Here is a 15,764-nt window from a genome sequence, read left to right as displayed (position 1 = left end):
GTGAATAGAAATGCAGGCACCCAGTCAAGATCACCTCCTCTCTTTTTTGAGATAGAGTCTCATTCTGTTGCCCCAGGCTAGAGTGCCATGGCCTCAGCCTAGCTCACAGCAAACTCAAAACTCCTGGGCTCAAGCACTCCTGCTTCAGCCTCCAGAGTGGCTGGGAATATGGGTGTCAGCCACAATGCCTGAATAATTTTTCTGTTTTTGGTAGAGCTAGATGGGGTCTTGCTCTTGCTCAGGTTGGTCTTGAATGAACTTCTGAGCTCAAGTGATTCTCCCACCTCAGCCTCCCAGAGTGACAGGATTACAAGCATGAGCCACTGCCCTTGGCTAATGTTTCATTTTCTTTGGTTTTTGGCTGGGGCTAGGTTTGAACCCACCACCTCCAGCATATGGGACCGGCACCCTACTCCTTGAGCCACAGGCGCTGCCCTAATGTTTCATTTTCAAAAAAAGAACTTTTGTTATTGAAGATCACAGACAGGAAAGAAATACAATACGGTACCTGAAGGCTGCACTACAGTTAAAAAAGCAACTTAGAAAGTAGAACATTTGAGGATTGGTTGAGATAGGAGAGATGTGAAAGGCAAACTAAGTCTAAATTTAAGAACAGGGACATTAAAAACTTTATTCAATAAATACAACAAATAATTTAAAAATATACTTCAATTCCAAAGCCAATTAAGAGGAAGAAGGGGGCGGGGAAGGAGAAGGAGAAAAGGAAAACGGATTGAAGAATGATTTGGTTGGGCTGTTTCAGAATGTACCACCCTTTGAAATTCTGATCAAATGCTCTTGACCCATAAACCCTTAGGTTCTTGTTCTGATGGGGAAGCCACAGGAGTTCACCAGCCAGGAAGGATTCTCTGGGCTCTGGATCAGAGCACTCTGGAGGCTGGAATGTGGGGTACTATTAGGGGAAGTTTCCCACTTACTCCTCAAAACCATCCATCCTAACTCCCTGGCATGTTTAAATAGTGCAAACTCTTAGGCAGAGAGCTCCCAGCTGCATAGTTCACAGATAAGTGTACAAAGCCACTTTGGTGAACAGGGTGAAGAGAGGAGAGGCCAGGGCATAGGATAAAGCTCCTGGGCTAAGTCAGAGGCCAAGTCAAAAAATAGTACTGGGCAGAAAAGGGCAAGTAGTTTGGACATGGGATTCAACAGCTTGCTGCCAGCTAAGAAGTTTGTGAAGCTCAGGATGCATATGGAGCAGGACGAGGAAGATCAGGAAAGCTGAGGGAGAATAGAAAAGTCAGGAAGAAGGAGGAGACAGCTCAGCAGCAAACTCCAGGAGAAATAACCAGCAGCCCTCACAGATTTGTGATTGTCTCTTAAAAAGATTTATTTTCTCTTCTTGCCTCAATGTACAAAGGCAAAAAGAGTACAGTTTGTATATATATATATTTATATATATATATAAAAAAACAAGGAACTTGGTAATGTACACTTTACAGAAGGGGAGAATCAGGAAGACTGAAATTAAACCCAACAGAGCAATGCCAAAGGAACAAAAGTTATGAACAGCAACACTGCCCCTCCAGCCCGGGCCTCCAGCTCGCCCCAACCTGCTCCCAATGGGGCGGGGGGGGGGGGGCTGAGCACCAAGGCAAGCGGGTGGGCTGGGGCAGGAGGGGCTGGGAGGGGCCCATGGTAGGGAATCATTGGAAAGCTTCCTGGGATGCCCTAGTAATAAAATGAACAACAAAGGCCCAAAATTAATGGGGCCAACTAGCTGCCCAGTTAAATCTTGGTGGCATCAGAGTAGACAATAGGATGTTGATATAGGGTATGTGGTATAATAAGTGACATGAGTGGCCTCAAAGCCTGTATACAATATTCTCTAGCCCTTCTGCAGTCTTAACTCCCAACTCCCTAAGGTAAGTCCTCCCACAGCCCCTTGGAGCCTGGAAAGAAGAAATTCAAGAGACCATTTCATTTCATAGGGTGCCCTCTTATCCTTCTGCATCTGGTTCTTTGAATTTGACATGTGTGGAGAGAGTGGGGTAAGAGAAAGAAATTTTATACATGTACATATACATGTACAAGGCAGGAAAAGGGGACAAAGGGAACTGGTACACCTTAAAACAAGGAAGAAGGAGATGAGAATCCTGAAGAGCAGCTCTCCATGCCTTGGCTGTCCCAGCTGGGGAGGAGGCTTTTTCTCCCTTAGCTTCACCTCTAAGGGAGCCCAGTGAGTGATGTCTAGTAAGGCCTGAGCAAGGGGCTCACAGATGGGCTTGGTCTGGTTGTCTGGGCCTTCAGCAGCAAACTTACAGCCTTTGCTTGCGGGATGGAGATCCTGCCTGAGTGTGTGTCATCCCTCGGACCAGGTCATGGGTCCCACAGGTAGCACCCACCTATGTTTCTCTTCCCCATGTAGAGGGGCTAGAAGTGGAGAGCAAATCATTCACTCAGCACTGTCAAGGATCTCCACAGGTGCTGCTTCATGTTATTTCAGGGAAAGAAGATTGGACTCAGCAAGGAGCAGGGACCAGGGGGATGCAGTGCCAATCTGCCATTGTTGTGTTTACCTGCTGTTCTGGGCAGCTCCTACTTTTCAAGGAAGGTGTGGATATAAGAATCAAAGAGCCAAATGTTTTTGAGGAAAAAAAAAAAGGAAAAGAAAAAGTTGTATCCTTCTGTAGAAACCAAGGCTGCCCAGCTAATGTAGAAATTTCTCCTTCTGTATTACAGAACAAAGTGGAAAGGGCAGGAATACAGGACCACGCTTGCCCAATAAGAAAGAAAATTACTCCAACTGTTTCTTTACAATATGTACAGAGTATGCTGTAGGCCGGTGCCACAGATAAAAAACACACAACAATATTTAAAAACAAACAGGAACAGAGATGGGCTCTTGGCTCTACCCCACAGGAGCCTGGGAGGGGTGAATCAGGCTGAAATTTAGTCATCCTCTTGGCACGGTGACTCAGATTAGGTAGGGTAAAGCTATCTATACCAGCTACTTCCATGGATGAAAGGGAAGTCATTGCTCAGAGCACTGCCCACAGGGGCAGCAGGAGGCAGAGGGGTTGGTGGGTGTGAGGAGGGCCTGCCAAGGGGGTCTAAAATGGGGTTTTTAGGCAGCATGCAGAACTCAACTTAAACAAAAAACAAGGGCATGGAAACTTAAGGGAAAGGTCTGAAGGTTGGAGGGACTCCCTGTGGGCACATGACCCTGAGCCTATCTATGTGAAGGGCTCCAGGGTTCTTAGAACCTCTGGGCACTGTGCTTACTGTCCCCTACCGCCTTTTCTCCAAATTGAGTCAGAGCCAAATTCCTGTTCTTAAATTGTCACTTTCGACACTCTGGTCACAAACACCCCTCATAAGGCTAGTTTGGTATCTGTTAGTCTTTCTCTCTCTAAATCCAGAGGGTCAAGGAAAGATAGGCGGAGAGGAGAACAAAGAGATTGATACCTCAAAAGCAAAGTAAGAGCTAAAGCTCCCCACACTCTGGGGAAGAAATTGCGCCAATAAGGCTACCAAATCACTTTCCCAGTGCAAACAGCATAAAGCTTCGACTGGGGGACTGCCTTTCTAAAGAGCAGAGAAATGTCTGCTGCCTCCAAAGCACAGCTCCCTTGAGTACATTCTGTGCTCTCACAAGTAATGGCTTGGATGTGTTAACCAGGGGTCTGAGGACCAAATAACTTCCCATGGCCAGTGGCCTCTAAAACAAAAACGTGTGTTAAAAAGAAACAGCTTATATTGGCACACATGGACGTTAAAGATTGAGCTATATAAAATCATGTACTTTATAGACAGAGGAATTGGTTTGTATATATTTGTGGCCCTAAATGAGGAAGGTGCTTTAGATGGCTAAATGAACAGGACATCTCCAAGAACTGCTGGGTACTCCTGGGGTCTGCCTTCTGGGCCTTGCCTTAAGGTGACCTGGCAGACTCTCCAAGCTTGGGGAATACTGTTTTATCTGCCTGCGCTTTAAGAGCCAAGCAGTGGAAAAGAGATGAGACCAGTGTGGGGATCCCCCTGGGAAAGGCACCAAGGGGGTCAGGAGGGAACAGAAAAGGGCAAGGGGTTGGGGGACAAGAAGCAGCAGGTCTTAGTGGGGATGTAGGTTCTACTTCACAGACTCCATTCATGCACCAGCTCCAGCTGATTCCCAGTATCCCTGGGGAGCCCTGCGCTGGTGTTGGAACCCCTACCCCTGCTGACAGGCAGCATAAGGCCACGGTGGGGCAAATGCCTTGGTCTTCCCTTCCGGGCTAGGCTCTGAGCGTTTGTATGTGCTCATGTAAGAGGGGAATAGTCTCCATGTTTGAAGACCTTGTTTTCACAATTACATAGAAAACAATCCCCAATTTCTTTCCTGAGATTCTAATTCCTCCTCATGCTGCCAATTCCCAGGGTACAAACCACTGGGAGATGCGGAATCTGGTGATGATGGTAATGATGGTGAGAGGGGTATGGCTGCTGTGCTGTCTCCAGACCTTACCCAATGTGAGGGGGGTGGGTTTGGTACTGCTCTGGCAACAGACCAGGGATTTGGGGAACAGAGCAGTGACTTCTCTGGGCTAAGCCATGTTCCCCTGGTTTCTCCCTGTGCCTTCATTTCCACAGAGACCACAAAAGTCATGACTGTGGCCAAGAGAATAAATATTTTTGCTAAGTACCAGCTCTCCAGCTCCTGAGGAAGAAGGAGGGTCAAGGAGTCCAGAGGTCTGGTGGAGGTGAGATAGCCAAGGGTCTGCCTTCGGTTGTGGTGGAAAAACGGCAAACAGGATGATCAACACCATTTAACTGATGTCTAAATGGCACCTCCAGCACCTCCTTGGGTGAGCCAGTCCGGGCCCGTGAAGCTGACTTATCCGGGCACTTGGTGTTCTGTAAGGGAAACATGGACAGATAACCAGGCACTCAGCCTGAGGGTCAAATAACCACAAGATGGCACTCCAAGAACGTGAATTGCAGGGGAGGCCTACTGGTCACTAAGGGGACATCTGTGTTCCACAGATTCTCCCAGATGCACATGGCTTCACAGGAGGCTCTTGTACAAGAGGCTTGGCCATGGTTCTGCTGTTTCCAGACCACTAACCCCACATAACTATTGTCACCCGGGCTCCACAGGGATTCTATGATCCAGGTAGCAACTACCCCTGCTCTATGTGTGTATTGCCCCAAATTAAGAAAATTTCCTTACCATTCTCACCTCCTGGGGGGTGGGTAGAGCGAAGGAGTTGTGCCCTGTTGGCTGGCAACAATGGCTGTAGAAGAAAGCCCTGAGTGAGCAGGAGAACGTGTTAGTGTGGTATTCATAGAAACCTCCTATGAAGCACTGAGAGGAGTTACCCCTTAAATTCCTAGCTCTACTGAGTTCTAAGGTGCTGACAGAAAAAAAGTCTAAACTTGGCCAGATTTACTGGCTGGAGATGGATAGTAAGGCTCTATTTTTCAGCTGCCGTTTCTCGTTGGCTGTGGAGAAACCTGTTCCTTATTCTTCTGAATATCAAAGCCAATATTCTAGAGGAGTTTGAGAGTCCCGAAGCTCCAAGGGAGGAAATAAATGTCATATGCTTTAATGACTGCAGAAAGATAGGACTTTGAACAGATTACAGACTCAACAACAACAACAAAAAGGATTCTCATGGGGTAGAGAGGAAGGATCCTTGCTGTGGGCATTACTATTGGGATGAAGACAAAAAACAGGGCAGTAGGAGAAACTGGCTTACCTGTTGCATAGGGTAAGTTGTACTGTGCTGGGAGCAATGAGTATCCCAAGTGGTGGTGGTGGTGGTGGGTAGACATCAGGCGCTGGGAAGGGGAGGTGCGGGGCCGGTCGACACTCCGTTCACCCCCGCCTGCTCCCCCGACGCTGCTACAGCTGCCACCACCCCCAACCACCCCACAGCTTCCCCGATCTCTCTCCTGAGAAGTTTTATCACTTATCTGGAAAGGAAAGCAGACACAAAAAAGCATTATAGTGAGACACACATACACACACATGCGCGTGTGTGTACATGCCCAAGTGTGAGATACCCAAGGCCCCACATTATGACTCCCTAAAAACGCAGGCCACATAAGAATCAAGGAGATGCCTTGGTGAGGCCAATGTCCAATCAACCAAGCTGTGCTGTGGAGCTGATCTTGTCCACCTTCTTCCAGACCCTAGATCTGGCCATATCAGTCTTTGGGTAACATCACTGTACTTCCCTTACCGTGGGAGACTTGCTCTTGTAGTGACTGGCGTGCTGCTGCAAGATGTCCAAGGCTTTGGACTCTGAGGTGGATTTACAACTGACACTGGGGCTGACTCGTGCCTTGTCAGCCTCTTCACCACCTGAGACCTTGCTGCCATATGGGGAGAAAGAGTAGCTGGAAGGCAAGTAGGAACCTGGAGGAGAAATTAAGCAGTCAAAGAGATGGAAGAAGTAGAAAAAACTCTGCTGTAGTAAGCTTGGTTAGTTGGGCATCAGCTTTCCTATTTGCTACCTCAGAATGTCTGGGCTGTGACTATTGGTTTGTTCTAACTCAGCTGAGCTCTACAGAAAAAAATAGCTACAGGTTATCAGGAATACAGCCCTTTTCCTGCAGTCAATTTCTCAGACCTATTGTGGGTTTGTGAACTAGTCTCAGAGATTTATCTTGGAAAGGGATATGTAAAGTGGAAAGATAATGGGATTTGGAGTCAGACAGCCTTAGCTTTAAACCCCACCTCTGAGACTTAATAGCTAGACTTAAAATTAATGTTTTTGAGCTTCAGTTTCTTCATCACCAAAATAAAGATACCAATGCTTATTTCATAGGGTGATTGGGTGGATTAATAAAGGCAATGTGTGTTAAGTCTTGTAGGACAGGGCCTGGCCAAGCAGTGAAAAAGTGGAACTAAGATTTTTATATCTACAGGTGAGGGTGACAATGAGAAAGGAATACCTCAAGGGCAAGATAATCTTTTTTTTTCTTTTTTGAGACAGTCTCAAGCTGTTGCCCTGGGTAGAGAGCTGTGGCATCACAGCTCACAGAAACCTCAAACTCTCGGGCTCAAGCAATTCTCTTGCCTTAGCCTCCCAAGTAGCTGAGACCACAGGTGCCCGCCACAACACTCAGCTATTTTTGTTGTTGCTGTTGAAGTTGTTATTGCTGTTTTAGCTGGCCCGGGCTGGGTTCAAACCCACCAGCCTTGGTGTATGTGGCAAGCGCCCTACCCACTGAGCTACGGGAGCTGACAAGGGCAAGATAATCTTCAACCTCTGTTGGAAAAGCTCACTTGATCTATTTAGAGACTAGTTTCCTCCATATAATAATGTCACCACAATCTCCAGACTATTTAGGCTGCTGTAGGAAGTTGGGAGCTCTAGGAGATAAAGAATTGCCCCTCACTCCAGAAGCATCCCATATGGCTCTTTGGACAACAGAAATCAGTGAGTAGTCTTAGATAAGAGCATTTTATTCTAACAAGTTAAAAAATATTTAAACTTTGGGCGGCGCCTGTGGCTCAAAGGGGTGGGGCGCTGGCCCCATATGCCAGAGGTGGCGGGTTCAAACCCAGCCTCGGCCAAAAACTGCGAAAAAAATAAAATAATAAATAAATAAATGTAAACTTCTATTTTGTGCCTCCCCTCCACAAAGAACGTATCAACAGCAGTATAAAAAGCTTAAAGTCCCAAGTTGAACCTAGCTGGACTTTCCCCCCAATCTGAGTTCAAACTACTCTTCCCATCTGACAGCTGAAGATGATCTTACAACTGAATATATGCACTGTTCTGGTTTGAATTTTATTTGTTCCATGTGTATCTCGTTCTATAGTTCAGTTGTAAGTTCATTTTTTTTTTTTTTTAGACAAAGTCTCACTCTGTTGTCTGGGCTAGAGTGCTATGACATCATCATAATTCACAGCAACCTCAAACTCCTGGGCTCAAGTGAACCTCTTGCCTCAGCCTCCTGAGTAGCTGGGACTATAGGTGCTTGCCACAATGCCTGGCTAATTATTTTTCTGTTTTTAGTACAGATGGGGTCTTGCTCTTGCTCAGGCTGGTCTTAAACTCCTGAGCTCAAGTAATACTCCTACAAAAGCTTCCCAGAATGCTAGAATTATGGGTGTTAGCCACTGCCTGGTCCTAGATTCTTGAGGGGAGGGAACCAGTCTTATCTACTTTTTTTTTTCATTATTTATTTTTTGAGACAGAGTCTCACTGGGGTTGAGTGCCGTGGTGCCATCATAGCTCATAGCCACACTCCTGGGTTCAAGTGATTGTCACTGGGACTATAGGCACCTGCCACAATGTCTGGCTAATTTTTTCTATTTTTAGTAGAAATGGGGTCTTGTTCTTGCTCAGGCTGATTTCAAACTCCTGAACTTAAGTAATCTACCTGCCTTGGCCTGCTAGAGTGCTAGAATTATAGGTGTGAGCCAGCACTACAGGCCTCATTGTTATTATTATTTATTTAAAAGAATCTTTATTTTTTAACATTTATTTATTTATTTTTTGTTGGAGTTTTTTTTTTTTTTTTTTTTGGCTAGGGCTGGGTTTGAAACCACCACCTCCAGCATATGGGGGTGGTGCCCTACTCCTTGAGCCACAGGCATCGCCCCCTATTTATGTTTTAAAAATCCTAGCTGATGATGGGTGGTGCCTGTGGCTCAGGGTAGGGTGCCGGTCCCATATGCTGGAGGTGGCGGGTTCAAACCCAGCCCCAGCCAAAAAAAAAAAAAAATCCTAGCTGATGAAGACCAGGCACAGTAGCTCACGCCTATAATCCCAACACTATGAGGCTGAGGCAAGTGGATTGCCTGCGTTCTGGAGTTCGAGACCAGCCTGAGCTAGAGTGAGACCCTCATCTCTAAAAACAGCCAGGCATGGTGGCAGGTGCCTGTAGCCCAAGCTAGTCAGGACACTGAGGCAAGAGAATCACTTGAGCCCAAGAGTTTGAGGTTGCTGTGAGCTAAGACGCCATGGCACTCTACCGAGGGTGACCAAGTGAGATTCTGTCTCAAAAAAAAAAAAAAACAAAAAAATTCCAGCTGATGAAAGATGGCAGTGGTAGAGAGGGAATTTTACCCTTAGTTATCAATGAAAACTACACCAATAACCTTCTTGCTGGAGCAAGGGAAGGACAGGAGATCCACCAGACTGTAATTAGGGATCATTTAAAGAACTATGGGTTGGAGTGGCCATTTGACAGAATAACACTTTCAAGAAAGGGCTGTCGGGGCGACGCTTATGGCTCAGTGGCTAGGGCGCCGGCTCCATATACTGAGGGTGGTGGGTTCAGACCCAGCTCCAGCCAAACTGCAACCAAAAAAAAAAATAGCCGGGCATTGTGGTGGGCACCTGTAGTCCCAGCTACTTGGGAGGCTGAGGCAAAAGAATTGCCTAAGTCCAGGAGTTGGACATTGCTGTGAGCTGTGATTGTCACAGCACTCTACCAAGGGCGATAAAGTGAGACTCTATCTCTAAAAAAAAAGCTGTCATCTAAGTAAGCTTCATTAAGCCTTAGGGCTGAGCATTCTGGATCTGAAAGCTGCATTTCATCTCCTTTCTCAGTGAATGGAACAGCAGCTGGCACTAGGGTGCTGTACCTGGGTAGTTTTGCATCATCACAGCAGGCATGCCACGGTAGCTGGGGTGGTTGGGGTCATAAGACTGGCTGTAGGAGTAGCCGTGCATGTAGGGGATGTAGGACTGGTGTTGAGTCAGTGGGGAGGACACAGGCACATGTACACTTGGTCGGGGCTCCTTGCTCCCAAGGCGGGACTCCTCAGATGTGGGCAGCTTGCAGTCACCACTTGTGCTTTCCTTCCCATCTTCCTTAGGGATAGAGTCCTTACTCCTGCTCCTTTCCTCCTTCAATTTGCGGTCCCGTTCCTCTTTCCACCGCTCATCCTCTGATTTGATGTCTGAGTACTTGGCAGGATAAACATATGTCCACATCCGGGGCTCTGCCTCCTACAACAATCACAGAACAAGGACTGAGTGCTGTACAGATAAGACAGAGATAATAGTCAGGCCCAAGGTCTCAGTAGAACCATCAGAGCAGACAGTTACTAGACACTCTGGGCGGGGTGGTGCCTGTGGCTCAGTGAGTAGGGTGCTGGCCCCATATACAGAGGGTGGTGGGTTTGAACCAGCCCTAGCTAAATTGCAATAAAAAAAATAGCTGGGTGGGCGCCTATAATCCCAGCTACTCAGGAGGCTGAGGCAAGAGAATCGCCTAAGTCCAAGAGCTTGGAGGTTGCTGTGAGCTGTCATGCCATAGCACTCTACCCAGGGCGACAAAGTGAGACTCTGTCTATTAAAAAAAAAAGAACTAGACACTGTAGACAGAGCAGGATCTTGGCCTCTATTGATGATTATAACCTTTTGCTTAAAAAGTACCCTCCACCTCCTGCATCCCCCAGGGAACAAAATGTGAGGAAAGAAAAGGAAAAGTCATCAGTCCATCAGTGGATGTTCTCCAGGTGACAGCGAGCATTGTGGAAAAATTCCTGTCAGAACAGAAGAGGCTGACCCCTTCTGACGCGGTTAGGTTGTTTCTATTCTTCAGAGCAAGCTCAGAGGGTGGAATGCTGTAAATGCCACTCAGGTCAGAGGAGGGAGGTATAACTCTGGTGCCAAAAGAGAAGGAAAATATTCTAAATCTCATGAGTGGAACAAAATGTGAACATCCAAGTTTTAGTTCTAACTCTACCTATAGAACTTAAAGGAACTCAACAATTGAGTGGGGTACTTTTAATCTCCTCTGAAAAATGGAAGAGATTATCATTAACTCATTCCATAGGAACCAAACAATAGAGGAAACACTGGACTAAGATCAAGATACCCGGGTTCTAGTCTCAGCTCTACTAGTGACATCTCAAGTAATGTGAGACAAATTAAACTAACTTAACTGAGTCTTTCTTGTTGTATGGGAAAAGTACCTCTTATGTAAAAATGCTTTTTAGAAAACATTAAAATGGTTTATGAAGAATCCCCCAAATTATATTAACACAGCTCTCCTGCGAATCTCAATTCTTTTGAAACTCTACATAGGACAGCCCTGATTTGTGAGGAAGACAGAAAGTTTAACAAACAGTATATCCACTTCCTCCCAGGGCAGCAGTTACCTGTCGATACCAGAGTATTGGATCCACCTCTGCCTGTCGGCCACACTCAGTGCCTGTTTTAGCCTCAGAGGCCTCCTTGCCTAGGTGGCTGGCCTCACTCAGCTTCACTTTAAGTCCTTCAGGGGCCTGGCTGGGGAGTTTTGAAGAGTCTTCTAACTTGGGAATGATGACTGACTTGGCAGTGTCAGCCCCTGACTCCTTGGCCTTGCCGGGTCCTGACTTCACTAGGTCTGTTAGGCTGGGGGCTTTGGTAAGAGTTGGTGGAATTGACGGCTTTTGCTTCCATTCTTCCTTGAGTGTTGGCTCCCGATCCTTGAGGCCCATCTCTGCCTTCTTGTCCAGTCCCCGTGGCTGCAGCTCTAAACTCTGCCGTTTCTGCTGCTCTTCATACTGCTGCCGATATGCTGTGTTGGTGCTCATGAGGTGGGCGTGGTAACTCTGGTCATTGTAGCCATAGGGGGGCACATAGGCATACTGGTTGTAGTACAGAGACTGCATGTACATGTTGGGACGCTGCTGGATGACAGAAGGCTGTTGACTGGAACTGCTCAGTTCAGGTTTTTTCTCCTCACAGGCATCGTTCTTCACTTTCCCCTCTATGCTCTCAGGCTCCTCATCCTTTTTTGTCTTCAGGACCTGGCTCTCCACTCCTGTCTGGCTGCTGGGATTCAGAGCCCCTGGGCTGGACTGCGCATAATTTGGAGAGTAGTAACTCTCAAAGCCTTGGTAATATGGTGAGTCTTTGCTCTGTGGCTGAGGGGGGAAAAGAGTTTTCTTAGCCCCTTCCTTAACCAACTGTTCAGGGTCCTTTGATTTAACACTCTCCACCTTGCCCTCCCCATCCTCCCCAGCATCAGAGATGTCAGAGTATGCAGGGCTGTTGGTTTTGACTGAGCTGGCTTCAGCTCCATTCTGGGTCACTACATGTAAGGGAGTCATGGGCTGAGTAGGGGTGGTGCTATCTAGGCGGCTACTGCCTCCAATGGACGGGCTGGGGGCATTGTCCGTGAAGCTGTAGATTTTGTCAGCTTCAGCCTTGATGCTAGCCAGTCGGCTTTGGTGGGTGTCTGATGAGCCATTTAGAAGCCCCTCCATTTTCATCCCATCTCCTGATGATTCCCTGAATGGGCTTTTGCCTTCCTCTGATCGACATACCTTCCCAGGGGTTAGAGGACTTTCAAGTTCCTTGGAAGAGTCCTTCTTTTTTTTGTCTTTCTTTTTCTTCTCCTTGGCTGGTGTCAAGGCGGGGTTGACCGTGAAAGGTTCTCCCATAACAGTGGGCTTGGGCTGAATGGGCTTGAGCTGGGGACTGTTGGGCATGGCTTGGACCACTGTGGTGGTCAAGCCTGAGGAGGAGCCTGGGCTTGCTGCAGTGAAGGTGGCTGTCTGGAAGGTATAGATTTGCTGTGGGGGGATGGCAGGGGCAATGGGCCGGGCCGACTTCAAGCTCTTAGAAGGAATCTTCTCAGATTTCAAATTGGAGGGTTTTTTACATTTTTCTTTTTCCATACATTTCCTTTCCAAAGAATCAAAGGCATCGTTGCTTGTTTCATCCATTACTGAGGGTCCATCATCAGAGCCATCATTGGATAAGGCCCCAAAATCTGTGTCCCCTTCCCCACTCAACTTTTTCTTACAGAGGCCTTTTGTGCTGAATTTGCTTGAAGGAGAAGGGCTATGGGGCTCTACAAGGCGAACTTTGGGGGTAGCTGAGCGGGCAGGGGACAAGGAACCTTTCTGTGTAACAGATGCACCATTGCAGCTCCCGAGGTCTGCATGGAGAGCAGGTTCTTCTCCATACTCACTGTCTCCATCTGCTTCTGGCTTGCTGTCATCATCTGTATGAGCATGGGCTTGGTGGTACTTAAGTCCATTGATGTGCTTGTATTTCTTGTTGCAGTTTGGGTGGGGACAGTCAATCAGGACAGGAGAGGGACAATTTCTGTCCAGAATAGTGGGTTCTACCTTGGTCCCTGGAAGGGGGCCAGTGGCTGAACCCATAGAATTCGTACGGACACGTTTGCTCCCTTTGGAGTCCTCTGAGCTAGAATTCAGCTCCATGTCTGAAAGGGGTTTGTTTTTCCGCTTGTTAGCTGAGGAAGGACTGGCCTTGACATCCTCAGAGGTGCTGCTGGCAGGTGGGCGATGCTCTGAAGAATTTTGGCTGCCCCGACGGCCTTTGCTGTTGGCCCCTGCCCGGGTTTTGCTGCTACTGCTGGTTCCTTTGGTGTCAGAGGCCGTGGTTGTCTCATTGACAGGTGTGTTACTGTTGGGACGCATGCGTTTGCCTCTACCCCGACCATTACGCATTTCCAAGTCACTGGTGGGGGAGTCACAGAACCTTGGTAAAGGACAAACACAACAGGTTATAATTAAGAAGTGAAAACATCTTCAAACTAGTTTAGCTGTAGCCTCTAGAAGAACTTTGCAGATGGTGACCATCATTTTCAATGAATATGATTTGTTAAAAGAACTTCTGATTGTGTGGGAACTATATTAAGTGGTAAGCTCTTAGGATGCTATCTCCACGATAGCTCTAAATTACTCCCCAACATTTACCTCTAAAGCCATAAGACAAAGAGCAATCATGCCTGCATTTCCTATATGTAGACATAGCCATAGTTTCAGAAAAGACTTTAGAGATCATCCAGGAAATTGAGGCCAGGCATGCTAAGTGACTTGCCTAAAGTTGCATCATTGATTAATGGCAACATATGACCAGAATCTACATCTACTTTTAGCTCAATGCTTTTGTCCCCTACATACCTCAATAAACACAAAGTATTCATCCATTTAAGAGGTTTTATTTTTTTTTTGAGACAGAGTTTCACTATGTTGCCTTTGGTAGAGTGTCCTGGTGTCACAGCTCACAGCAACCTCCAACTCTTGGGCTTAAGCGATTCTCTTGCCTCAGCCTCCTAAATAGCTGGGACTACAGGCGCCTGCCACAACGCCCAGCTGTTTTTTTTTTGTTGTTGTTGTTGTTGTCATTGTTGTTTAGCAGGCCCAGGCTGGGTTCGAACCCACCAGCCCCAGTGTTTGTGGCAGGCACCCTAAACACTGAGCTACGGGGGCCTAGCCCATTTAAGAGGTCTTTAAACATCAGATACAGTCAAGAGTACATGAGTTCTTTGAATGTTTGAAGATTTGTACCTATGAATCATTTCTCACTGGCCCTAATTTAGCTTTTCACAGAGTTCAAAAAACTGTTTAGAATTAAACTCTTAGCTAAGGTTGGTTCCCTTGTAGATCTAAAGATGGTTTTGACTCCCTTCCAGGGGATAGCTGGAGCAGGTTGTTTTCAAAACATAGAAACAACTATAGCTGTAGCAGAACAAAAAAAGCAAATTTTCTGAAATACCTCCTTCTGGTCCCCAGAACAACCCTACTACAAAGCCACTTACTATGTTAACACCTATCTGCTCAGCTCCTGTCTCTCTGAGTTTTGCATGCCCAAAGTAGAAGCAAGCTCTTCTAAAAGTTTCTCAAAAATGCCAAGGGAGGATGTAAAAAACTTTACAAACTGGTTTTAGCTCAACTGATTTTGATTTTTTTATGAGGACAACTTCTACGATAGTCTGAATATAGTTAGTCTTACAATGGGCTAAGCCTCTAGGAACCTGGTCCAGCATCTCTGAAAACTACATATCCCTAGGTAGAGCATAATAACATTTGAGAAAACCAAAGTGGTATGGAACAAAGAATTTTAGAATATTTCTCCTTGGGTTTGAACCCACCACCCTCAGTATATGGGGCTGGCGCTCTACTCACTGAGCCAAAGGCGCTGCCCAGAATACTTCTCCGTGGGACATCCATGCCCATCTTTGTCTCGTGGGAACAATGGGCAGGTGAAGGTTAAAGATAATTTTTCTAAAAGAACTATCCAGATGATAATTATTAATACCATTATCAATGAATATGATTTGTTAAAGGAACTTGTAAATGTGTGGGAACTGGATTAAGTGGTGAACTCCTAGGATGCTATTTGCATGCTAGTTGTAAATTACTTTCAACGTTTGGGTTTCCCAAGCCCTGGAGCAAAGAGCAAGCTGTAAGATGGCACTAACAGAAATGTTCATCTTAAAGTCAAACTCCAACTTGAGAAGGTCCTTGCAAACCCCATATGGTCTAGCAGAGTTTATGTAGCTGAAAATGTTCTTGACTTTAAATTATTGAGAAATAGCTACCATCAAAATATCAATCAATGAATGTTTGTTCACCCACACACTTTATAGGCTTGGTCTCCAGGTGACTATAGGAAGAAGCCAGAATTTAATAATTCCAGACAAAGACTAAAATAGGATTCCTCCCCATTTCTCAAACTCATCCACCACCAACACACTTCAACACATCATTCACTTAGTCTCCTTGAATTTCAGATGAATACAGTGCTTTCCCTTGTCCTTTAAAAGCAGGGTGTACAACTCTAGCAGGATAAAGGCATAAAAGTTCCCTGACTAGAGGGGTTCAACCTAATATAAACCAAACAAATATAAGTGCTTACCTTGGAGGTGCCCAATCATGCCGTGTGCAGTCGAGAAGTGTACCTACGTATGTCTTGTTCCTCCATGTTACATTTACCACTAACATCCCTGGAAAATAAGAATATACAGATATAGACAAGACAAACCCCGCTGGCCACCAAGAAGAGTATTCTTCATTTGAGCAGCATTCTGACTGGTTTGGGGGTGCT

At 46.3% G+C, this 15,764-nt stretch overlaps 1 protein-coding gene across 2 annotated transcripts in view; it reads right to left on the bottom strand.

Annotated features, from left to right (window-relative positions):
* Positions 1-1,323: 1,323 nt before the first annotated feature.
* ZNF609 (zinc finger protein 609) overlaps positions 1,324-15,764 on the bottom strand; it is a 261,907-nt gene continuing 247,466 nt past the window's right edge. The window contains exons 4-10 of one of the 2 annotated variants that reach the window (XM_053593202.1): positions 15,576-15,663; positions 11,072-13,412; positions 9,548-9,914; positions 6,186-6,361; positions 5,700-5,916; positions 5,171-5,249; positions 1,324-4,854 (exon numbers count right to left, since the gene is read on the bottom strand). In XM_053593202.1, the coding sequence (XP_053449177.1) occupies positions 5,176-5,249; positions 5,700-5,916; positions 6,186-6,361; positions 9,548-9,914; positions 11,072-13,412; positions 15,576-15,663 (3,263 nt within the window). In that variant the 3' untranslated portion in view covers positions 1,324-4,854; positions 5,171-5,175. The remainder of the gene's footprint in view (positions 4,855-5,170; positions 5,250-5,699; positions 5,917-6,185; positions 6,362-9,547; positions 9,915-11,071; positions 13,413-15,575; positions 15,664-15,764) is intronic. The other variant, XM_053593203.1, reaches the window with a different exon arrangement.

This window comes from Nycticebus coucang, chromosome 6 (assembly GCF_027406575.1).
Source record: "Nycticebus coucang isolate mNycCou1 chromosome 6, mNycCou1.pri, whole genome shotgun sequence".
Taxonomy (NCBI): domain Eukaryota; kingdom Metazoa; phylum Chordata; class Mammalia; order Primates; family Lorisidae; genus Nycticebus; species Nycticebus coucang.
The sequence above is the reverse complement of the archived record's forward strand: the minus strand, read 5'-3'. Positions and strand labels throughout refer to the sequence as shown.